Source organism: Dendropsophus ebraccatus, chromosome 3, assembly GCF_027789765.1.
Source record: "Dendropsophus ebraccatus isolate aDenEbr1 chromosome 3, aDenEbr1.pat, whole genome shotgun sequence".
NCBI lineage: Eukaryota > Metazoa > Chordata > Amphibia > Anura > Hylidae > Dendropsophus > Dendropsophus ebraccatus.
Window position 1 is genome coordinate 176,713,679 of NC_091456.1, and position 25,153 is coordinate 176,738,831.

The window sequence follows — 25,153 nt, forward strand, 5'->3', positions numbered from 1 at the left end:
GGATGCTGGTTGACCTCAGGGAGACCAACCAAAACACGGCAGAGACACCATCACGTGTCTCGACATCAGTGTATCCTAGAACATTGCCCCCTGGAAAATCAAATATGCAAAAGAACACTGCAGAGACACCATCACGTGTCTCAACGTCAGTGAACCAGCCAGACCTTCCCTCTGGGAAGGAACAACCAAGCCAAGGAATGTCTCCAATCAAGGAAACCACCCAAGCAAGGTATCCATACAAAGACAGCTGTTTCAGGGATGTCTCTGCAGTGTTTTGGTTTATCTCCCTGAGGTCAACCAGTGTCCTTTTGCATGCACTTACTAGGCATTGCTCCCACTAGCCAGAATCCTACTCCACACTGATGAGGGGCAAATACCCCGAAACAGCCGTCTGTGGATGGATACCTTGCTGAGGTGGTTTCCTTGATTGGAGACATTCCTTGTCTTGGTTGTTCCTTCCCAGAGGAAGGTCTGGCTAGTTCACTGACATCAAGTCATGTGATGGTGTCTCTATAGTGTTCTTTTGCAAATTTGACTCTAGAGGTAGACATTGTAGCATTTTTGCAGCTCACGCTGTTCTGCATTTGATAACCGGTGCCTGAAGTTGTTGGAAGTTGGAAGCAGCCCCAGGGAGTCTGGGAAAACATGGATATGGCCTATTGTTGTATCCACGTATTCCAGGACTCTCTAAAGCTGCATCAAACTTCTTCAGCCGCCTGTAATCAAATACAGAAAAATCAGACTCAGGCACGCTCACCTCTAGCCATGATTTTTGCATTGATTTACAAGGCCTATTGGAAGATGATGAATTAGTGAGCAGGCTGGTGTTCGGCTATGAGGCTACCCATCACCTCAGTGGGAAGGTCTATCGCCTTTAATAGAATCTGGGGCTCAGAAAAACTCTACAATACTTAAAGGGGTAATCCAGGATTATAAAAATCACAGCTACTTTCTAGCAAAAACAGCGACACCCCTGTCCTCAGGTTGTGTGTGGTATTACAATTCATCTCCATTCTCTTCAATAGCTCTTAGCTGCAAAACCCCCCACCCAATCTGAGGACAGGAGAGGTGCTATTGCTATTGTTTTTCTAACCCTGGACAACCACTTTAACTGCTTAGGTACTAAGCAAACTTAGCCTTGAGGAGCATAGTTCTTATACTTTTCCTTACATTCCAATAGTCATTTTTTGTTTGACATAACTATTATACTTTTTTTTTCTACATATACTGTTAGGGTGCACACACACACACACATACACAATCTGAAGCAGATTTGATGCTGTGTTCACTTATTTAGTGGTGGATCTGCTGCGGGTCCGCAGCAGAAAATCCTCTGCGATACGGTGTGTGAAGCTACCCTAAATTCGATTAGAATTTTTTTTAATTTAGCAAATTTTTTTGTTTGTTACGGCACACACCAATCATCATAATGGCACTATCAATGTACTGCACTGTATCAATGGAACTTAAATTTATTAAAGTTTAAATGTGCTTCTTTAATGTAACTTATCCTATTTATCCATCTATTATATTACAGCCCTTGCCCTGCTCACGATCGCATAGCCACGTTTTCTAGTGCACCATGGGCAGCAGGGTGAGTGCGCTTGTCCTCATGTGGCTATGTCCCTTTAAAGGAGAAAACAAATGTAGTTAAACAGCATGAGGCTCTTCAGTTGTTGCAGAACTACAACTCCCAGCATGCGCTGACAGCCACAGGCTGTCTGGGCATGCTGGGAGTTTTAGTTCTGAAACAGCTGGAGAGCTACAGGTTGGGGAATCACTGCTGTGGACGATTAATAAGGACGAGTCCTTCATCGCCATCTAGTGCATGTTACTGGTAGTGTCATGGGACAGCAGGGTGAGGGAATACACAGAGTATGTGAATCATCAGCAAACAACATAGCGCACGATTCCTTTCCCGCGCTGCTCCCGGATCCGGTGACAATGCCGCAGGATGCTCAACATTCCGTGGAATCTCTTATCCACCTTGACTTGCGTAAAATCTTTGATATCTTGGTCGACAATAAAAAACAGGCCTGAGGGGAAAAGAAAAAAAAGTTGTCAGGAGACCTTAGTGGAGCCATGAACTTTCTGCGACCGACTTCTCCCTCTTCCTAGTTCATTATCACTGTCTGCCATGTTGTAGATACAGCAATCAGTGAGTGGGCTGCAAGTCTTCAAACTCTAATATCCTTGTCATTCCTCCCCCTCCTATGGTCACCTTCGGTTTCAAAGCACAAAGACAGTGTCCTTAAATCAGTGCTGAGGCTGCTGTAATCACAGAACTTCATTCACTAGTAATGCTAAATATCCCCTTATATTCAGACGTCTCTCTCTATAGACGCACCGACACCATAAAAAATTCCCTGACATATGAGAAATGTAGGGCTGGGCCATACGGCGAAAAAATAAAATCTTTCTTTTTTAAAAACCTTAGGGACGATCCTTGATTTGAATCTCAATTTTATTTTTTTGCTAATGATGAGGGGTGTAGTAGTAATAGTAGTATTAGCAAAGGTATAGTAGAGGGGTGTAGTAGTAGCAGTAGAAGTTTTGTAGGTGAGCGGTGCAGTAGTAGATGAGGGGAGTGGCAGCAGTAGTAACAATAGTGGGAATAATAGTGGGAGTAGTGGGAGGAGGAGTAGTAGTAGTAACAGTAGTGTGAGTAATAGTAGCAGAAGCAGCAGTGGGAGTTGTAGCAGCAGTAAAACTATTGTAGATGAGCGATGTAGTAGTGGATGAGGGGTGTAGCAGCATTAGTGGGAGTAGTAGTAGTAACAGAAGTGGGAATATAAGTAGCAGCAGCAGTTGGAGTAGTAGTAGTAATAGCGGGAGTAGCAAGAGTAGTAGTAACAGGGTGGGGTGATGCCAGTCTGGGTCCCTCTCCTGCTCCTCCCATTGATCTCCCTGTGATTGAGACCCCCCCAAGGGCCTGGCTGCAGCTGCTGTTGGAGGACCTTCTGTGTGCAGGCGCTGGATCCAGCAGAGGTAGCTCTACTTCCCGGGGCAGGAGCCGCAGCTCTGGACGAACTCCATGTTCTAGCTGTAAGGCGCCGGTAACCGCACCGCCCGGGCCCTGAGCTCTGCTGCTCCATCAAATTTATCAAAGAATACCAACAAATTTATTTTTAAATTAGGGGTGAATTAATCAAATTAATTTGATTAATGGCTCAGCTCAAAAGGAAAGTCCTTTCAACCATCCTCTTTAATGCCCATTGGATACGTGTTGACCAAACCTACGTCTTTGGGATTGTCCTGACTCTCTTGTGATGGCCGATATCAGGGACAACAGAAGTCATCCAGCAGGTAGAAAGTACCTTTAGTGTCCGCGGTCTCCTCCTCCTTGAAGCGTCCCAGCTGCTTCCTGGCTACGTTGTTCAGACTTTTGAGAGGCTGATGCATAATCTTGTACTTCCCCACCACGGCCTTGTTGAAATCTTCGATGAGGTGGTTGATCTGCTCATAGGTCAGACGGTTCTTCATATACCTGTGTAAGGAACATTAGGGAATCTTCTTCAACTCAGGTGCGGGAAGCACAGCAACCAGCTAAAGCAGTGAAAGGATCCTACATGTAGCAGGATATATATGACCTTCATTTACCCCTATGAGGTAGTTGTGGTTACCTGTTCTTAATCCTGAATGAATGAGGTTGCCCAGGATTACAAAACCAATGGTGGCTTTCTCCCCAAAACAGCGCTATTCTTGCCCACAGGTTGTGTGTGGTATTGCAACTTAGCCACAAATTGCTATATAACACCTGTGAACCTGTGTTTTATTACCTGCATCCCTCCATCACGTCTGGACAGCCATCACACTGTCAAGGCATAATGGCAATTGTAGTTTTGCAACAGCTGGAGGGATGCAGGCCTACACTTCCCTGTTTAAATGTGAATACAATGTAAAATGGGTTTTCCAAGTGTCGAAATGTATACAATATCAACCTTTGGGACTCAAATATATTGGAACAGGGGTCCTCTAAGTAGGCGAGGAGGCTTTTGGAGTCCCAATGTGCCGCCAGTTAGCTCTGCCATGGAGAGAGGTCAGGGAACTCTTGTTATTCTGATGGACCTAAAAATTGTATGGAATCTACTGTGGATCTACTGCACTAAAGCGGTTGTCTAACTACCAGGATCCCTGCAATCTTGAGAACAAGGACCCAAGCATGTCCTGAGAACGAGGTGGCAGCTGCCGTTGTATACCGCTGCTCTATTCATTCTCTAGGGAAGTCACCAAAAATACCCAATCTCTGTACCCTGCTATCTTTAGCAGCTCCCAAAAGGGTGGAAATAATTCACATGCACAAAGACCACCCCGTTCTGATGTAAGGGTCCATTTACACCGAAAGATTATCTGACAGATTATCTGCCAAAGACTTGAAGCCAAAGCCAGAAACAGACTATAAACAGAGATCAGGTCATAAAAGCAAGCCTGAGATTTCACCTCTTTTCAAATCCATTTCTGGCTTTGACTTCAAATCTTTGGCAGATAATCTTTCTGTGTAAATGGACCCTTAAGACTCAGACCCCATTGTTATAAAACAATGCAACTATGATCAATAGCCCTAGTTTACTTGAAATATTAATTACCAAATCAATGGAAAACTCTACAATCTTTAGATGCCAATAGGATTTCTATTGATATTGTGGAAATGAATCGACGTGGCTGATCACAATGTATATATAAGTGCACATCGAATCCCATTAAAAGGGTATTCTGCTCAAACATAACTTGATATGCTGCTGCCCATGGTGAGACTAACAATTCCTTCCATACTTGTTACTATCTATTCAGTCTCCTTTCCACAGTTCTGAGCTGCTGCTTTCTGCTGAAGACACAAAAATATGTGTCTCTGTCTCCCCCTCTTCCTTCTGAGACGGCTGATGTAAACAAGTCCCTATCTGCAACTTTGTAGCTGCTTTGTGATGCCGGGAGGAATAATCTGAAGTTAAGCTACTGATGAATTTACTGTGATTATCCCTCCCAGCATCAAAAAGTAGCTACAAAGTTGCAGATAGGGACTTATTTACTTCAGCTGTCTTGGAAGGGAGGGAGGGGGAGACAGAGAGAAAAGCTCACACAGATTTTGTATTTTCAGCAGAAAGCAGCAGCTGAAAACTGGAAAAGGGAGACTGAATAGTTAATAAGTATGGAAGGAATTCTTAGTCTCACCATGGGCAGCAACATATCAAAAGATATAAATGCTGTAGATACAAAACGTTCGTCCGCCAAAGTTACTCCTGCTCCTCCACCATCAACTCCCCCCCCCCCCCCCCGTGATGTCAAGATGAATAAAGTCACTTCAAGAAGTCATATACTGGTGAGTGCCTTGATTGCCTTCTCCCATGTTACATATCAAGATATGTTTGAGTGGAATACCCCTTTAATAGTTATGTTAGTTGCTCTGCTTTATCTCTTTGCCTGGCTCAGTCCCTCCCCTTGCTTTCCACTGCAGCACTGCTCGCTTGGGTTGGCTACTGCCCAAGTTTTACATTACTGAAAATTATTATATTCAACAACTAGAAACAACAAAAAAAAAAATAAAACTAATGTGGTATGACAACCGGCTATTTCCCAATCCTACTTAGCGATCACTTACGCTGGCACGTTGGCAAATTCTTGCACGGTGATCAGCTCCATTTCTTTGATGTGTTTCTCTTTGACAGGCTTCTTAGCCGGCTCTGGAGCGATGACCTTAACTTCTACCGGAGGCTCCTCACCTGGGACTGTATTACTAGGAAACGAATGACACAAAGCATTAATATTCAGAGGATGAAGCGTGTAATCACCGGGGAGGAGGGACAGCTGCGAACAGGACATTACTCATTCTGCCGCACACATATGAACACCAAGCTTTAAATCTACATAATGCAAAACCCCATGTTTAACACAGAGAGATGGGCGGGATCAGGATCAAGTGCGGCTTGGGGGGGGGGGGGTGGCTGCAAGGTCAGTGTGAACAGCAGAGGACATGGATGACCATTCATTAGGATATCTAATGTGCTATACAAGAAATATAACCCTACTGCTGTTTATACGAGTACAGACCGCACTGATCTAATGTCCCCAATATGAGGCTTTAACCCCTTAAAGAGACTGTCAGCAGGATTATGGTGTCCTATCTCAGGGTAGCGTAAAGTACTGACAGAGAAGCTGAACAGAATGATGTATCACTTACACTGTTCTGTGCAGCTTAACCAGAGATCTCCTCCTGAATAACATGGACAATAAGTAGTCCTCTCCATTATGTGCATGAGCCCAGTAGTCCTAGATATTCATGAGAACCAGAAAACTCCGCCCACCAGCTGCTGATTGGTAATTATCTATCCATGCTGTATATAGGCAGCAACCTGTCAATCAGCAGCTGGAGGGCGGGGGAAGGAGTGTGGCAATAATCCTATTCTCCTGCATATTAGGAGAACGTCTGAACAGAATGATGGAAGTAATACACCGATCTGTTCAGCAATTCTGTCACTAGTTTATACTGCCCTCATATAAAGGGCAACTCCACCAAACATTTCTTTCTTTCTAAACAACTAGTATCAGAAAATGCCAGAGATTTGTAATGTACTTGTCAGCTGCTGTATGTCAGACAAAAACATATAGGACATACAGCACTTGATAAGTACAGAGATTTTTTAATAGAAGTAAATTACAAATCTCTGACATCAGTTGATCTGGAAGAAAAATTTGCTGAAGTTGCCCTTTAAAGTGACACTGTCACCCCCTTTTTTGCATTCTGACTTCTCTACACAGGTGTATAAGGTAAGCAGTTTTCATTGTTCAAGTAAAAAGTGATCTTCTATCAACTACAGATTGCGCTAAGTGGGTGGGGCTTCACGGCAATAGTGCCACTTTGCTCCGTGCACAGTTGACGTCATCGCCACATAGGCCCCACCCCCCATTGGTGTGAGCAGACCTAGAGGGGGTGGGGCCTAGACCTTTAGGACAGCCTGTTACAATGGTTGACGAGGGGCGGGGCCTATGATGTCATGGAGGGCTGCACCAACGGTGGTGATGTGGGCGGGGCTAAGTGACGCTGTTGTCATGAAGCCCTGCCCACTTAGCAGAATCTGCAGTTGATAAAAGATCACTTTTTACTTGAACAAGCAGCATGACGTATGATATAAAATATGGTATGGAAACTGCTGAATTTACCCATTACACCTGTGTAAAGAAATCAGAATGTTGATTGCCTATAGTCAGCAATATCTGATTGGTAGGGGTCCAATATGTGACCTCTCAGCTGCATAAACGGCTATATGCTGGGTTACGGCAGCTCAGCCCCTATTCATATCAATGCTTGCAGTAACCCAGCATGGCCAATATATAATGTACAGAGCTGCCTGTTTCTGGTCCCATCTAATGTGTTGTGGTTTTGTCAAACATAAAAGTTCTGAGTGTTGATGTCTTACAGTATAAGCGGTCATTAAAAAGTCCCAGAAATTCCCTTTAAACGGCCAATACTAGAGTAATTCCAATCCCAGCCAGCAGAGCGGAGTTTATATCACCACCCAGAGGCCACGTGTTATGGGCTACACACCATCGCTGTGATGTCAGTCTTAAGAAATTACCTACTTACTACAACTTTAAACAGTGGGGGTCCGGGTGCTGACACCTATTGCTAGAACAAGCAGAGTGTTTAGACAAGCGCTGATTGTCCACATCATCTCCTTGCATGCTTGCTCTCCCCATACATGTTCAATAACGGACAGACAAACAATCACTCAGCCGTCAGTTATCTATTCCGTCCTCCCCATACAAGGCAAAGCGTTGCAGTGTTCTCTATGGGGAGAGGTAAGCCGCAGCCAGAGAGCTCTGACTGCAGCTTATTTCTCCCAAAGCAAAGGGGTCTGGGCAGTGATTCTCCATCATGCCTAACCCCTATCACTATTTGCTGGCAGATGAACCCACTGCGAGTAGCGAGCATGGCCGACAAAAGTATAAGGTGTTTAAGGAACCTAAAGACAGGCTCAAAGACTCTTTAGGGAGCTTGTATTTAGCAGCGAGGAGCAAGGGAAAAAGCAGTCAGCTCTCTTTACTACGTGTGATCCAAATGGTCTTTTACCTAGTATGATACATTGGATTTCATGTAAGAGAACAGCCCTCACAGACCAAGGACTTCACTTATCTCTATATATCTCTGCATTTCCCTTAGGAACATACCTGTTAGGACATTTCTTGGGGAGATGAGGAGGAATATTGTCGCTGATGTGGGACACTTCCTTGGCATCCCTCTCCAGAGTCATCTGCAGCTCCTGAAAAACAAAGAATATTATATTGTGTATCTGGCCAGGAGAGACATCACCTAGTTATCACCTAGTTATGATACAATGCTCAAACACAACCAGTAAAGGCATGCACCATTTGAAATTTTCACGTCTTCCAGTACTTATCAGCTGCTGCATGCCCTGCATGAAGTGGTGTATTATTTCCAGTCTGACACAGTGCTCTCTGCTGCCACCTCTGTCCATGTCAGGAACTGTCCAGAGCAGGAAAGGTTTTCTCTGGGGATTTGCTACTTCTCTGGACAGTTCCTGACATGGACAGAGGTGGCAGCAGAGAGCACTGTGTCAGACTGGAAAGAATACACCACTTCATGCAGGGCATGCAGCAGCTGATAAGTACTGGAAGACTGGATATTTTTTTAAATAGAATTTACAAATCTATATAACTTTAAAGTTGATTTGAAAGGATAACAATGAATCACCTGACCTCTGAATGCACGTCTTATATTGTATTTTTCAAATTTAACCTCCTCCCTCCATTACCGTATTATAAAATGGAATATAGAATAGAATATATTATAAAATAACATGTCACTCAGCTCCGGATTCAGCACTTATTCTACCATAGAGACACATGCAGAACGTTCCTGCACCGGCTACAGGAGCTGCATCTCTCTTCATTTTACCTTCAAGGACTTTGCGATGGTTTCCTGCCTCTGAACCTCGGTCTCGGCTCTGTTCAGGAGTCCACACAGCAGATGCAGCTCATACGCCACCTTACTGAGCACGTTCCTCAAGGAGGGCTCCTGACCTGTGTATAGGCGGAGACATGGACAAGCTTTATAATCAGCATCTTCTATGCCCTTCATCCTCTACGATTCAGAATCGAGAGCTACTCTGCCACCATGTAATATTATGCTTCCTATGTCCGGCTGTGACTTCTCTACTGGGAACTCCCCAATAAGCCCCCATCCCCACCCCATAACACCCATCAGGGAATACTTACCAATGTGCCGGAGCTGCAAAGTCTTTTTGATGATAGAAATCTTGGAATTGACGTGAGAACACAAATCATCCAGTTCCAGGGAGTCCATCTCTTACCTAAACACTGCAGAAAATATGACAGTAAGGGAGGGTTAAGGTGTGAACAGGTTCAAGGAGGACCAGAATGTGGCTGTCACAACAGGTCCAGGTTTAGACTTGGAATAGTGAATTAAGGTGACTGAGCATGTATTCATGGAGACAAAGGTACCAGGACCAAGTTAAGGACAAAGATACAGTACCAGGACCAAGCTCTGCGCACATTTACAGTACCAGGACCAAGCTCTGCACACATTTACAGTACCAGGACCAAGCTCTGCACACATTTACAGTACCAGGACCAAGCTCTGCACACATTTACAGTACCAGGACCAAGCTCTGCACACATTTACAGTACCAGGACCAAGCTCTGCACACATTTACAGTACCAGGACCAAGCTCTGCACACATTTACAGTACCAGGACCAAGCTCTGCACACATATACAGTACCAGGACCAAGCTCTGCACACATATACAGTACCAGGACCAAGCTCTGCACACATATACAGTACCAGGACCAAGCTCTGCACACATATACAGTACCAGGACCAAGCTCTGCACACATATACAGTACCAGGACCAAGCTCTGCACACATATACAGTACCAGGACCAAGCTCTGCACACATATACAGTACCAGGACCAAGCTCTGCACACATATACAGTACCAGGACCAAGCTCTGCACACATATACAGTACCAGGACCAAGCTCTGCACACATATACAGTACCAGGACCAAGCTCTGCACACATATACAGTACCAGGACCAAGCTCTGCACACATATACAGTACCAGGACCAAGCTCTGCACACATATACAGTACCAGGACCAAGCTCTGCACACATATACAGTACCAGGACCAAGCTCTGCACACATATACAGTACCAGGACCAAGCTCTGCACACATATACAGTACCAGGACCAAGCTCTGCACACATATACAGTACCAGGACCAAGCTCTGCACACATATACAGTACCAGGACCAAGCTCTGCACACATATACAGTACCAGGACCAAGCTCTGCACACATATACAGTACCAGGACCAAGCTCTGCACACATATACAGTACCAGGACCAAGCTCTGCACACATATACAGTACCAGGACCAAGCTCTGCACACATATACAGTACCAGGACCAAGCTCTGCACACATATACAGTACCAGGACCAAGCTCTGCACACATATACAGTACCAGGACCAAGCTCTGCACACATATACAGTACCAGGACCAAGCTCTGCACACATATACAGTACCAGGACCAAGCTCTGCACACATATACAGTACCAGGACCAAGCTCTGCGCACATATACAGTACCAGGACCAAGCTCTGCGCACATATACAGTACAAGGACCAAGCTCTGCACACATATACAGTACAAGGACCAAGCTCTGCACACATATACAGTACAAGGACCAAGCTCTGCACACATATACAGTACCAGGACCAAGCTCTGCACACACTATAACAAGGGCTGCAGGGACATAGTTATCGGCTGATCGTGGTCTTTATTACACAAAACCTTTGGAAACCTAATGCTGCGTTTTATACGGAACGATTATAGTTATAATTTTCGCATAAACGATCGCATTTGAGTGATAATCGTACCGTGTAAACACAGCAAATGACGAAATGACGAGCGAGAAGTCGTTTATTTTGATCTTTCAACATGTTCTTAAATAGTCGTTCGCTAAAAATTCGCAGATCGCTTTGTGTAAACAGTCTTTCAAAGATTCAAACAGTCTTTCAAGATTCATGTAAAAGATGGGCTTAGGGTACCATTACACGGAACGATAATCGGCCAGATTCGGACGATTATTGCTCCATGTAATTAATACTACGATTAGCCGATGACAACGATCATCGGCTGATCGTTGATGTAGGTTTGGACCTATTTTCATCGGGCGCCGACCGCGCACCGCTACGTGTAATGGCGGTGCGTGGCCGGCGACTGACGATAAACATTACCTATCCACGTTCAAGGGCTGCTGCTGTCTTCTTCTCCCCGGATCCTGCGCGCTCTGGCTTCAGAGTGGCCTGTCAGTTGACAGGCCGCGGCGGTCCCGGCCTGTGATTGGCTGAGCGGCCTGTGAGCTGACAGGCCACTCTGAAGCCAGAGCGTGCAGGATTCGGGGAGAAGAAGACCGCAGCAGCGGCCCTGGGGAGTGGATAGGTAATGTATACAGTTAAGCAAGGGCTGCAAGGACATCGGTAACGATGTCCCTGCAGCCCTTGTTTAACGATTATCGGGCCGTGTAATAGGTCCAGTAAACGAGCGGCGATCTAGCAGATCGCTGCTGGTTTACAGGTATTATCAGGCCCCCATCGGCCCGTGTAATACCACCCTTAAGTGATCTTAAAAACGATCGCTATAACGATTTTTCTTACAAATTTTCAAACAATTTTTCTAACGATTTATTCGTCTAAACGCTGATCATTATAAAAACCAAATTGTTGCTTCAAAATCGTTAAACGATCGATTGGGTGAATTATCGCTCCGTGTAAACATAGCATAAGTCTTATTGACTTCAATGGAAGGCTGGACACTGCAAAGAAAAGTAGCGGGATGTGGCACCCATTGATGTTGATGGGGTCTGATGAGTTTTCAGCACACCGTGTGGTATTTTACTGCATTTTTAAAACATGCAAGGGTGAGGCAGAACACAGGTGCCTAATAATTCTATCATACCGTCCGCCATTCCAACTGGAAGAATTGTGGTACATGCTGCTTGATTCACGAGGCTGAAGTTGGTTTCTTATTCGGCAGTTTCTTATTCAGAGGATTTTTCTTTTTCCTGTTTTAGCTATTATTCTTACAGAAAATGTATAATATTCATACCCTACCGTAAGTGAGGGGCCCTGAGAGGACTGGTGATAAAAATGGCAAAAAAGACCCCACGGTTGGCATAAAAATGGGCATGAAAGTAAAACCACAAAATTATTATTTAAGAATAAAATTGACTTTGGGCCACTGATCTCACACTGATAATACACAGAGAGGGATGCCCCGCATCACATCCAACAGAGTCCAGCCTGGCCCAAAGTGGTTCTGGGTATAAAAACTGGCATCAAAGTGGGCAGATTGGCATTTTTTCCTAATTTGAATAAGTAACAGGTGTTTTCAAAGGGTTAAATGAGTTTGGGCCACTGATCTCACACTGATAATACACAGATAGGCATGCCCCGCATAACATCCAAGAGAGTCCAGCCTGGCCCAAAGTGGTTCTGGGTATAAAAACTGGCATCAAAGTGGGCAGGTTGTCATTTTTTCCTAATTTGAATAAGTAACAGGTGTTTTCAAAGGGTTAAATGAGTTTGGGCCACTGATCTCACACTACATACACACAGATAGGCATGCCCCGCATCACATCCAAGAGAGTCCAGCCTGGCCCAAAGTGGTTCTGGGTATAAAAACTGGCATCAAAGTGGGCAGATTGGCATTTTTTCCTAATTTGAATAAGTAACAGGTGTTTTCAAAGGGTTAAATGAGTTTGGGCCACTGATCTCACACTGATAATACACAGATAGGCATGCCCCGCATAACATCCAAGAGAGTCCAGCCTGGCCCAAAGTGGTTCTGGGTATAAAAACTGGCATCAAAGTGGGCAGGTTGTCATTTTTTCCTAATTTGAATAAGTAACAGGTGTTTTCAAAGGGTTAAATGAGTTTGGGCCACTGATCTCACACTACATACACACAGATAGGCATGCCCCGCATCACATCCAAGAGAGTCCAGCCTGGCCCAAAGTGGTTCTGGGTATAAAAACTGGCATCAAAGTGGGCAGATGGGCATTTTTGTCCTATTTTGAATAAGTAACAGGTGTTTTCAAAGGGTTAAATGAGTTCGGGCCACTGATCTCACACTGATAATACACAGAGAGGGATCCCCCGCATCACAACCAAGAGAGTCCAGCCTGGCCCAAAGTGGTTGTAGGTATAAAAACTGGCATCAAAGTGGGCACATAGCCATTTTTCATGATTTGAATAAGTAACAGCTGTTTTCAAAGGGTTAAATGAGTTTGGGCCACTGATCTCACACTGATAATACACAGAGAGGCATGCCCCGCATCACATCCAAGAGAGTCCAGCCTGGCCCAAAGTGGTTCTGGGTATTTTGTGAATAAATGTTTAGCGCCGCACTACCCCTTTAAGCAAACAGGGCTAAAGTACTCAGGAGGCATTTGTCAGCATAACAGGATCCCAGAATTCGCTGTCCCATCTCTTCTTATTAAACATTTCTCGGCTAACCCTGAATACATTTCTATAATAACAATACCTGCAGCAATGTTTTCTGCTGACAGGTCTGCTTTAGGCTATGTTAGGCCTCATTCACACATCCATAGTTCAGCCAGTGAATACGGACCTGTAATGGTGGACCGCACTATGAATGTGCAGTAACAGTGCTACGCAGTTTACGGAGCACTATGTAGAAGACAATGATTCGTGCCGCAAATGCAAGTCCGCACTATAATCTATCCTTTATTTTTTTGTAGCGCGGGACGTGGACCTGAACACTTGTACAGATGTGTGAACAGGGCCATTGAAATATATTTGTCCTATGTGTTGCCTGCAATGTCAGGGTCCCCTAATAGCCATATAGGACCCCTTTGTAGCCAGTAAGACCGCCCTTGTAGCCAGCAGAACCTGATTACGGGAGCATTGATGTCCCTGTACCCAGTGGGATTAGCAGATGCATGCTGCAATACTAATGATCGCACTGCGCACGTGTAGGAAGGCCATTCTGGGTACGAGAGATGGCTTTGCCCCCAAGTGCTGACGTCACCATACCCAAGAAGATGAAAGGAAGTGGGACATCACTGTAAGAAAGGTTGCATCATGTGACTGGACCAGCAATCTCCGAGTAAAGCCAACAAGGAATATATAAGTTCTTTAGTTAAGGGTTAATTTTGGTTCTTTTTTTTTCAATTTTTCCAGGAATACCCCTTTAGGCTATGTTTAAACAAAGTAAAAATAAGGGCAAATAATGACCATTATTACAGGGGAACTGTCAGCCAGTTAGATTAATCTAAACTGCTGATAGCCCCCTATTGCACCAAAAACACCATGGATAAAGGTGTGTTTTACCTTAATCCTCATTACCGTTTCAGTAAAGTTTGGCATTTGCTCCAAAGTCTGGTAAGGACCCACAGGGCATCGCTCTCTGTGTATTATCAGTGTGATGCGGGGCATCCCTCTCTGTGTATTATCAGTGTGAGATCAGTGGCCCAAACTCATTTAACCCTTTGAAAACACCTGTTACTTATTCAAAATAGGACAAAAATGCCCATCTGCCCACTTTGATGCCAGTTTTTATACCCAGAACCACTTTGGGCCAGGCTGGACTCTCTTGGATGTGATGCGGGGCATGCCTATCTGTGTGTATGTAGTGTGAGATCAGTGGCCCAAACTCATTAAACCCTTTGAAAACAGCTGTTACTTATTCGAATTATGAAAAATGGCTATGTGCCCACTTTGATGCCAGTTTTTATAGCCAGAACCACTTTGGGCCAGGCTGGACTCTGTTGGATGTGATGCGGGGCATCCCTCTGTGTGTATTATCAGTGTGAGATCAGTGGCCCAAACTCATTTAACCCTTTGAAAACACCTGTTACTTATTCAAAATAGGACAAAAATGCCCATCTGCCCACTTTGATGCCAGTTTTTATACCCAGAACCACTTTGGGCCAGGCTGGACTCTCTTGGATGTAATGCAGGGCATGCCTATCTGTGTGTACGTAGTGTGAGATCAGTGGCCCAAACTCATTTAACCCTTTGAAAACAGCTGTTACTTATTCAAATCATGAAAAATGCCTATGTGCCCACTTTGATGCCAGTTTTTATACCCAGAACCACTTTGGGCCAGGCTGGACTCTGTTGGATGTGATGCGGGGGATCCCTCTCTGTGTGTACGTAGTGTGAGATCAGTGGCCCAAACTCATTTAACCCTTTGAAAACACCTGTTACTTATTCAAATTAGGAAAAAAATGCCAATCTGCCCACTTTGATGCCAGTTTTTATACCCAGAACCACTTTGGGCCAGGCTGGACTCTCTTGGATGTGATGCGGGGCATCCCTCTCTGTGTATTATCAGTGTGAGATCAGTGGCCCAAACTCATTTAACCCTTTGAAAACACCTGTTACTTATTCAAATTAGGAAAAAAATGGCTATGTGCCCACTTTGATGCCAGTTTTTATACCCAGAACCACTTTGGGCCAGGCTGGACTCTCTTGGATCTGATGCGGGGCATGCCTATCTGTGTGTACGTAGTGTGAGATCAGTGGCCCAAACTCATTTAACCCTTTGAAAACACCTGTTACTTATTCAAATCATGAAAAATGGCTATGTGCCCACTTTGATGCCAGTTTTTATACCCAGAACCACTTTGGGCCAGGCTGGACTCTGTTGGATGTGATGCGGGGCATCCCTATCTGTGTATTATCAGTGTGAGATCAGTGGCCCAAAGTCAATTTTATTCTTAAATAATAATTTTGTGGTTTTACTTTCATGCCCATTTTTATGCCAACCGTGGGGTCTTTTTTGCCATTTTTATCACCAGTCCTCTCAGGGCCCCTCACTTACGGTAGGGTATGAATATTATACATTTTCTGTAAGAATAATAGCTAAAACAGGAAAAAGAAAAATCCTCTGAATAAGAAACCAACTTCAGCCCCGAATAAGAAACTGCCGAATAAGAAACCAACTTCAGCCTCGTGCTTGATTCTTCACCTCAAATCTGACACAATTAGCACCTTATCCCCATTACCTTCCTGCTCGTCTGCCATTGGCTGGATGCTTATGACATCATGGGCTGCCGGCCAATAGAAAACAGAGACAGTACTGGCAGGAGCTGTGCCAGTACTGCGTGTTATTACGGCGGTTGTGGCGGCTCATAGGTAGGCTGGGGGATGGGGAGACAGCACAGATACGGAGCCCAGTCGGAGAGCAGCCTTTGCTTCGGCCGAACCAGAAAGAACCGCTGCGATACTGCACGCCATGTAGATTATGTATCCCTCTTCCCCACACACACAAAACAACCAGCAGTCACTGACCTGACAGCCGCTCCCGGGGCCGGTTCAAATACAACCGCCAAACACACAGTGCGCTGTGACGTCACACCCATCATCCAATCAACAGCGCTTAAACACTAGAGCTCAAAGAGCACGCCTATAAATGTTTCAGTAACTACTCGGGACTGAGTGCCGTCGGCCATATTGTTGAAGACCATGAGGTAGCTGTTCTCTGAATTTAGCCTTTATCAATTTATTATAGCGTCCATGTTGTCTTCGTCTGCAGCAATATTGCAGCATGTCGTAAAATGCGTGGCCTTTTTTTTTTTTTTTTTAGTTTCTCTTAGGCTTTACATTTTCTTCAGTACATGTCAAGATTCACCATATTACCTACTCACATCTACTGATATCTCTTCATGTCTGCAGAGGTTTATGACAATGACGCTTTAGCTTTTTTTTCTTTTAAGAGCCATAACCGTTGTAGCTTTGAACCATCAGAGCGTATGAGGTCTATGTTTGTGCCACATGTAAGTTTTAATGGCACCCTTCATTTACTATATACTGTATTGGAGGGGAAAAAATACACTACACACTGTATTTTCCAGCGTATAAGACAACTTTTTAACCCCGAAAAATCTTATCAAAAGTCGGGGTTGTCTTATATGGTCGCCACATACGGTGGGGGAGCTCACAAATGGCCGCATCCCCACCATATGCTGCGACCACTATAAAAAACTAGCCGTTAACTTACATGTGACCCATTCCCGGAAGCCACGCGTCTCCTGTGCTAGAGGTCCCCAAAGCTCTCTCGGGCAGCTGAGTACCTCTTTAGAGAAGTTTGGAGATGCTCGGCTGTCGGGAGAGCTTTGGGAGAATGACAGAGGCTCCGGAAGTCCCCGGGAACGGGATGGGAGACACGTGGCTGCCGGGAACAGGTCACAGGTGATTTTTTTTTTTTTTTTTCCCTTTAACTGCACTTAACCCCTGCCCGGGTTAACATTTTCCGACGTATAAGACAAACCCCTGACAATCTTCTTGAAAGTCATGTGTCGTCTTATATGCCCAGTCGCCATTTTTAGAGTGAAGTTTGCAGTGCTTAATGTGAAACTGACATGTTGAAGAGAAAGAACCACAAAAATGAAAAAAGTCAGGCAGGGGGTGCGGGATAATACTAATACAGAGTAAACTTACCTGTCCTCGTGCCTCTGTTGCGCCACTTTTGGGTCCTGTTGATGGCCGCTTCTGCTGAAAACCGGGTACATCACATACCCGGCTCCCAGCTGCAACGTCATGTACCTGGCTCAGTGATTGCCTGCTCAGCCAGTAAGGGTGTCCCGCACGTTTTTTGCAAAAATGAATGCAATTGTGTGAAATCTGTTTTGATCCGTTTTTTTTTTTCCATTGGCTTCCATTATCAAAATAGATGATTTTTTTAAGCATACACCAAATGTAGTCGACCACGTTTTTGTGTACGCTAAAAAACACATCTCTTTTGATCCTTCTTTTTTGTTTTTATAATGGAAGTCAATCATAACGGATTGCACACAATTGCATTCGTTTTTCTACCTATTTTTTGCAAAAACATAGGGGGAGATTCATCAAACATGGTGTAAAGCGAAACTGGCTCAGTTGCCCCTAGCAACCAATCAGATTCCACCTTTCATTCCTCACAGACTCTTTGGAAAATGAAAGGTGGAATCTGATTGGTTGCTAGAGGCAACTGAGCCAGTTTCACTATACACCATGTTTGATAAATCTCCCCCATAGTGTTAATCCAGCCTAGTACAAAATATTTTTTAAAAAAGGTGGTGGGTATTAATATTTTTTAGGGTCCGTTCACACGTACAGGATCTGCAGCAGATCTGCTACGGATCCGCTGCAGATCCTGTACGCGTGAACACACCCTTAAGGGGTACTCTGGCGAAAATGTTTTTCTTTTAAATCAACTGGTTCCAAAAAAAATGTTGTGTGAACATAGCCTAATAGTGTTCTGCAACTTTTATGATGTACAGGTTTTCAACTATTTAACAGGGAGCCCCAGGTTTCTGCATCTTTCTTCAGAGATTACATAAGAGACACGTTCAAGAAAAGTAATGTCAAGAGAAACGTGTTGTCTATAACAACATATCAGCTTTTATTTTTTCTTGTACATTTTACTCGGTATTCAGAATTACCCCCATGTTATCAGTGTAAGAAGAGGGGTTTATAATTTATTCTGTTGAGAACATGGTATGTTGGTGCGGAAAAAGTTGAGTGTTTCCCTCCAGCTGACTTCCTGTGCTTTGCAATGCCCCACCAGCTCCCCGCCCCACATTAGAGGCATACCAGATAGGACATTTAGTGAAACAGGGCATAAAGGGGAACCTGGAGGTTCCAGAAGGTGTCCGGCTCCTGGGTAACACCGTAAGTACACGTCCTTCTTACCATACTTCTCTGCTCGGGCTTTACCTAGTTTACCATATAAAACACTGTCATAAATCTGGTCATTTTCCCCCACTAAAAACATAATGGGACTTCCAGCTTTTTCAATTGGAAGCCTAGACTCCTGGTTTTCTGGGTCTGTTGGATCTCCATAGATGCGGGCACATTCAAAAGCCCCAGAGTAGGTTATAATGGCCTTTTCTGATTGATAAGGAATTCCTCTTACTTTAAGGTTACCATAGCTCAGATTTTGGCCAGTTACCGAAATAGCCCCATTGATACAGATAGTAGCCATAACTTGGGGCACAAAACATGCCATGGCCAGAGCAATCTCAGCCCCTTTACTGACCCCGATAACTCCGACTCCAGCTCCGGACACCTGAAAGAAAATAAACTCAAAAGTGAAGAGTATAGATTACACGTGGATTAACCTGTCCTATGTATATGGCCAGTGTTCATTCATGGGCTGCATAAAGGAACGTTTACCTTTGGATGGTTAGTAAGAAAGTGAACAGCTTCTTCGAAATATTTAAGATCAACATGGTCCAGAGTTTTTGGGAGATCATCATAACCAAAGTATGCCAAAGCAAGAGAAGCAAATCCATGACTGGCCAAGAGACTGCTGCGGAACTCTATAAGACCTCCGACACCACCAAATAGGTCTATTACACCCGGGAAAGGGCCTTTACCTATAGAAGAAGAGAACACATTATTGTGATAATCAAAACAGATATAGTTTTTTGCCTCACATTTGCCTTTTTAACACCTAGGCAACCCTGGACGTACAGTTATGCCCTGGCTGCCTGTCAGCAGACGACCTTGGACGTAACTGTACGTACTGGGTCTCTAAGGTGCTATAAAGCCCGATCCGGAGTGCGCTTCATAGAAGGAGGGGGACGGCTGCAGTGAGCAGCCTGGCCCTCACCGTTAATGACAGGCTGCACGATCACGCAGCAGAGTGTCATTAAACCCTTAAACGGCGCGACTGCAGCGTTGGTAAGTGTAAGTAACAGGAGCAGCTCATGTCACTTACCGATCGGGACCCCCGAGTGTGATTGCGGGGGTCACGATCGCTTTCACGGACCCCCGGAAGTCTCCATGTGGTCCAATCAGCACTCTGCTCATTGAGTCTGCCACAGGCAGGCTCAATTAGCAGAACGCCTATTACACTGATCAATGCTATGCCTATGCAATCTAATGATTGCATCTAAAAGTCCCCCAGGTGGACTTAAAATGTGTTAAAAAAAAAAAAAAAAAAAAGTAAAATGTTTTTAAAAAATACCCCAAAGCCCCATCCCCCAATAAAAATTAAAATCAACCCCTATCCCATTTTATAAATAAATGAACATATATACCGTGGCACGCGTAATTGTCCGATCTATTAAAATGTAAAATGTTAAAATGTATATATAAAAAAATTTATGAAAAGTGATCAAAATGTTTGAGCTACACAAATATGGTGTTAATAAAAATTAGAGATCATGGCGCAAAAATTGACACCCCATACAGCCCCGTAGGTGAAAAACTAAAACCGTTATAAGCGTCACAATAGGGCCATTTTATTAATAATTAATTGGAAAAAAAAAAGTATTTTATAAAAATAAATATATAACATAAGAGAATCTGTGTAAACCTGCATGTGGTTGTGTGAAGAGATGACTACACCATGACATTGGACATTTTGCTGTAGTTTAATAGAATCCTATATAAACCCATTATCATCTTATTAGCTGTGTCATTTACCTGGAGGAATGAATAAAGCTCCTCGGATTCGGCCGTGTCTGATCGGCAGCCTCTGAACCCCAGGAGACGCGTACCATCTTTCGATACATACAGTGGTAGCAGGAGGATTCTTGGGAAAGGGATTAAATTCCAAGTGACTGTAGAGTTCCAGGTGAATGTGGAAAGGACTTCCAATCACATCTCTTTTTATGAGTCTTAGGAAGGGTACTGATGGCTTTAAAGCCCAAAAGAGTCCCATTGGACAAACGCCATCATAGTCTCCACCGGTGGCAGGCGAATTCTCCAGATCAACATTTCCCTCCATGTCGCTGACATAGAAGGCTTGGGAATGAAAAATCTTCCCTCTCTCATCTTTTAACCAAGCTCTTAAGGTAATTTTTTGACATGGCTGAAGACCGGAAACTTGGATTTTCACTGGTTCATCTACCAGAGAGATCTCTGGGGAAACTTTTAGGTTGATCATATCTAAATAGCCAGAAGAGTGTTCAAATGAAAATAAAGTGAGACTGGATTTCAATCAGAAATACCTTTTATTAAGATTGTTACTAGAGATGAGCGAACCTCGCGCATGCTCGAGTCGATCCGAACCCGAACTTTCGGCATTTGATTAGCGGTGGCTGCTGAACTTGGATAAAGCCCTAAGGCTATGTGGAAAACATGAATATAGTCATTGGCTGTATCCACGTTTTCCAGACAATCTTAGAGCTTTATCCAAGTTCAGCAGCCACTGCTAATCGAATGCCGAACGTTCGGGTTCGGATCGACTCAAACCCGAACCCGGTTCGCTCATCTCTAATTGTTACCTATACACTCAAAAGACAACTGGAGCAGCCGGCAGTGTTATCGTTTGGCTGGTCTCCCTGAGATCAGCGATCTGTTTCTCTTATGGCTCTACTAGGCATTGCTCCCACCTAGCCAGAATCCTGCTCCACACTGATGAGGGGCAACACCCTGAAACAGCTGTCTTTGGATGGATACCTAGCCTTGGTTTTTCCCTTGTGATTACATTGACTTAATATGGTGGTTATGGTGGTTTCCTTACAGGAGCCACCCCTTGGCCGGGTCCTTCCCGGAGGGATATCTAGCTAGTGCTGTGTTTTGAGACTCTTTGATGAGTCTCCATGGGCTCTTCATTTGAAATTATTCAGTTAAAGTGGATGTACCATCAGGTACATTTACTTTTAGTCTTGCACATGAATAGAATGACACTGGAGTGGGGAAGCCGGTGCAACAGTCCCATTTTTATTAACTGCGGCCCGATTCCCGCGTTAAGTGCCGCTCTATTACCGATTAGTTGGTATCAATAGAGCCGCATCATAGAGGGACGAGGGGTTTGCTCCCACTGGGGGCAAGCCAGCCCTCCTCCAGTGCTTCAGCCTAGGCCGGTACTCGGCAATAGACCAGCGCCGTGCGTGGAAACCAGCACTGTTCTATTCATGTGAAAAACTTGAAGCAAAGCTACTGATGGTACATTCACTTTAAAGGGAACCTGTCACCCCCCCGTGTCGGGGTGACAGGCTCCCGACCCCCGTTAGAGCCCCATATACTCACCTAATCCCGCCGGGTCCCGCTTCTGGAGGTGGTCGGGTGATGAAGATCTCAGCCGCTGCAGCCCGGCGCGCGCGCTGAGAGATGAGTCCAACGCTCATAGAGAATGACGGAGCGCTGGACTCTCCTGTCATTCTCTATGGGTGTTGGACTCATCATCTGCAGCGGCTGAGATCTCCGTCACTCGACCACCTCCAGAAGCGGGACCCGGCGGGATTAGGTAAGTATATGGGGCTCTAACGGGGGTCGGGAGCCTGTCACCCCAGCACGGGGGGGGTGACAGGTTCCCTTTAAAGGGAAAAACGGTGTTTCAACTATAAATATCTTCCTATATACCTGTTTCCTGGCATCACATAGAGAATGTACGGTATACTTCTATCCTATATATACTGTATATATAAAATAGCAGTATACAGTATAAATAAAATAGCAGTATACAGTATATCTGCTATATGATGATGACGACAGGATGGTGTATACAGTATATAAAGCATAACAGTGCAGGGCCGGCGTCAGCACCCGGCTAACTAGGGCAAATGCCGGGGCCCACAGCTCCTCTAGGGGCCCACTCCCGTTTGTTACTACATTTTTTTGTTAGTAAAAAAGAAAAAAAAGTGTAGTAACAAAGGGGACTGGGCCCCTAGAGGCCGCATGTGACAGTTAGGGGCCACGCCGATACATACTGGGGCCCCCGGGCACCTGTCTTCCTTCACAAATCTTCCCTACAGCCGAGTAGGAAAGGACCTTTGAGTGTGTAGGACCTTTGATGATGTCAAGGGTCATGTGATCGGACACCTGACCTGATAGAGGGCAGCACGGTAGGCTCTGCAAACTAAGGGAGGCATTTATTAAGTCCGGCGTTTTTTACACCGGACGTAAAAATGCCCCCGCAGCTCCGGCGCTACGGAGATTTATGTAGAGGCGGACTGCCTCTACATAAATCCCGTGTGCGCCGTTGCGCACCGCCGAAAACCTACGCCAGCTGAGGACTGGAATAGGTTTTCGGCGTACATTTTGGCGGAACGGATGATAAATGGCGCCCACTCTCCGCCCCTTTTCCGCCCCCTGGCGTACTCGGCGGAAAGTGCCGATTTGCGAATATTTTATTCGCAAATCCGCCATTTTTGCTTAAAAAAAGACGCAAATCGGCACTTTCCGCCGAAAATCATCCATTCGCCGGATGATACATGTGGCCCTAAGTGTTCTGTATGTGCTGGTTTCTAGTTGTTTTGTGTATAGAGGTCCTGCTGTAATATATATATATATCTATTATAGCAGGATATATATATGTTACAGCAGGACCTCTATACACAAAACAACTAGATATCTGTATCTATCTATCTTATCTATCTATCTCCTATCTATCTATCTATCTATCTCCTATCTATCTATCTCTTATCTATCTATCTTCTATCTATCTATCTATCTATCTCCTATCTATCTATCTCCTATCTATCTATCTATCTCCTATCTCCTATCTATCTATCTTCTACCTCTCTCTGTCTCTCTGTCTCTATCATATAAACATGGTGAGACCCCTAGTTCTCCTATATTCAGGTCCTGCAGTGATGTTCAGTGTGTGTATATATATATATATATATATATATATATATATATATACACTGTATATCACTGCAGGACCTGTATATAGGAGAACTAGGGGTCTCACCATGTTTATATATATATATATATATATATATATAATATCATGCTGGTGCTGCTAGTTCTCCTGTATACAGCTCCTGCTCTGTGTGTGTGCGCTTGTATATATACACATACACACACACACACACAGCAGGAGCTGCATGCAGGAGAGATCAGGAGATACAGGAGGAGAAAGATATGCAGCAGCCGCATGTTTCTTCTGCTGCAAATCTTTCCTCGCCTGTCTCTCCATGATTTGCTCCTCAAAGGGGCCCGCCGAGGCTCTGTCGCCCGAGGGCCCACAAAAAGCTGGAGCCAGCCCTGGATAACAGTATACAGTATACACCAGCCTGTCATCATCATAGAGAGGATATACTGTATATAGGCCCCCCACATCCTGGAGCTCAGTTACCATATATCTTCTATAGTGAGCACAGATTGTGTGGATGTTTCTGGCTCCTGACTATGAATACATGATATAACAGCAGAACAGTGATAGCAGCTCTAGAGGTCCTGTGGTTATGTCACAAAAGTACTGGATGAAGGTAGTGCCGTGGATATCGCCTGTCTGAACATCAGCAAAGCCTTTGATGCAGTTTTATATCGAGAATAATTAAAAAAAAATTATATATATATATATATACTGTATATATATATAATGCCCGTTGATCGCCCAGCCCTAGATGATACTATATATCTACTTATAAATTAAAACTTACCTGTCTTCCTTCTGGAAATACCTGATACATAAAGACCCAAGTGCTAGGATATGATAGCCTTATTACTCTGATTTATCCAGTTAATATGTTTCAAAATATTGTAGGACTAAGCCAGGACTGGATTAATATTTAAGCCATACTTATCAGTCAGGTGATTTCTAGGGACAGTGAGTCCCAGAACCTCTATTTGGGGTTAGAGTTCACACCTTTAAATGCATCTAGATAAAATACAGTAATACTTCTGTTCTTGAAAACAATCAGTTCTGGAAGGCTGTTTGAGAACCGGCTATTACAGGTATAACTTGTAATCTGCTCTTTTTTAGGGACCTATTACACCGAGCGATAATCGCCCAAATCGGGCCGATCATCGCTCCGTGTAATAGAGACACTGATCATCAGCTGATCAATGGTTTAGGATTGGACTTTAAATTGTTGGACACTGACCGCGTATCGCTATGTGTAATCGCAATGGGCACCCAATGGCTAATGATTGCCCAAACACCTTATACCCTACTTCCCCCCACTCCCGCTCTTCTTTCCTGTGCTCCGCAGCTTCCCGGTCCCGTCCTGTGATTGGCTGAACGGCCAGTCAGCTGACAGGCCACTCAGACGCTGCAGATGCCAGGACACAGGAGCACAGAAGAGAAGACTGGGAGCAGGGAGAGGTAAGGTATCAGGTGTTTGGGCAAGGGCTGCATTTACATCGCTAACGATGTCCATGCAGCCCTTACTGCTCGATTATCGGGCCGTCTAATAGGTCCAG

General features: G+C 44.5%; 2 protein-coding genes across 3 annotated transcripts; both read right to left on the reverse strand.

Moving 5' to 3' along the window:
- Positions 1-1,452: 1,452 nt before the first annotated feature.
- Positions 1,453-17,897, reverse strand: SKA1 (spindle and kinetochore associated complex subunit 1). Of its 2 annotated transcripts, none has more exons than XM_069963190.1 (7): positions 16,358-17,897; positions 9,232-9,333; positions 8,912-9,036; positions 8,164-8,255; positions 5,597-5,731; positions 3,318-3,487; positions 1,453-2,036 (listed from the first exon to the last, which is right to left on the reverse strand). In XM_069963190.1, the coding sequence occupies exons 2-7, from the start codon at positions 9,317-9,319 to the stop codon at positions 1,888-1,890; spliced, it is 759 nt and encodes a 252-aa protein (XP_069819291.1). In that variant the 5' UTR covers positions 9,320-9,333; positions 16,358-17,897; the 3' UTR covers positions 1,453-1,887. The 2 variants fall into 2 exon arrangements, with proteins under 2 accessions (XP_069819291.1, XP_069819292.1); XM_069963191.1 differs by lacking the exon at positions 16,358-17,897 and adding an exon at positions 16,072-16,337.
- A 528-nt stretch (positions 17,898-18,425) lies between these two features.
- On the reverse strand, positions 18,426-24,466 carry LOC138787498 (acyl-coenzyme A amino acid N-acyltransferase 1-like). The gene is made up of 4 exons (XM_069964821.1): positions 24,391-24,466; positions 20,480-20,944; positions 19,223-19,425; positions 18,426-19,115 (listed from the first exon to the last, which is right to left on the reverse strand). The coding sequence occupies exons 2-4, from the start codon at positions 20,940-20,942 to the stop codon at positions 18,519-18,521; spliced, it is 1,263 nt and encodes a 420-aa protein (XP_069820922.1). The 5' UTR covers positions 20,943-20,944; positions 24,391-24,466; the 3' UTR covers positions 18,426-18,518.
- Between the last annotated feature and the right edge of the window lie 687 nt (positions 24,467-25,153).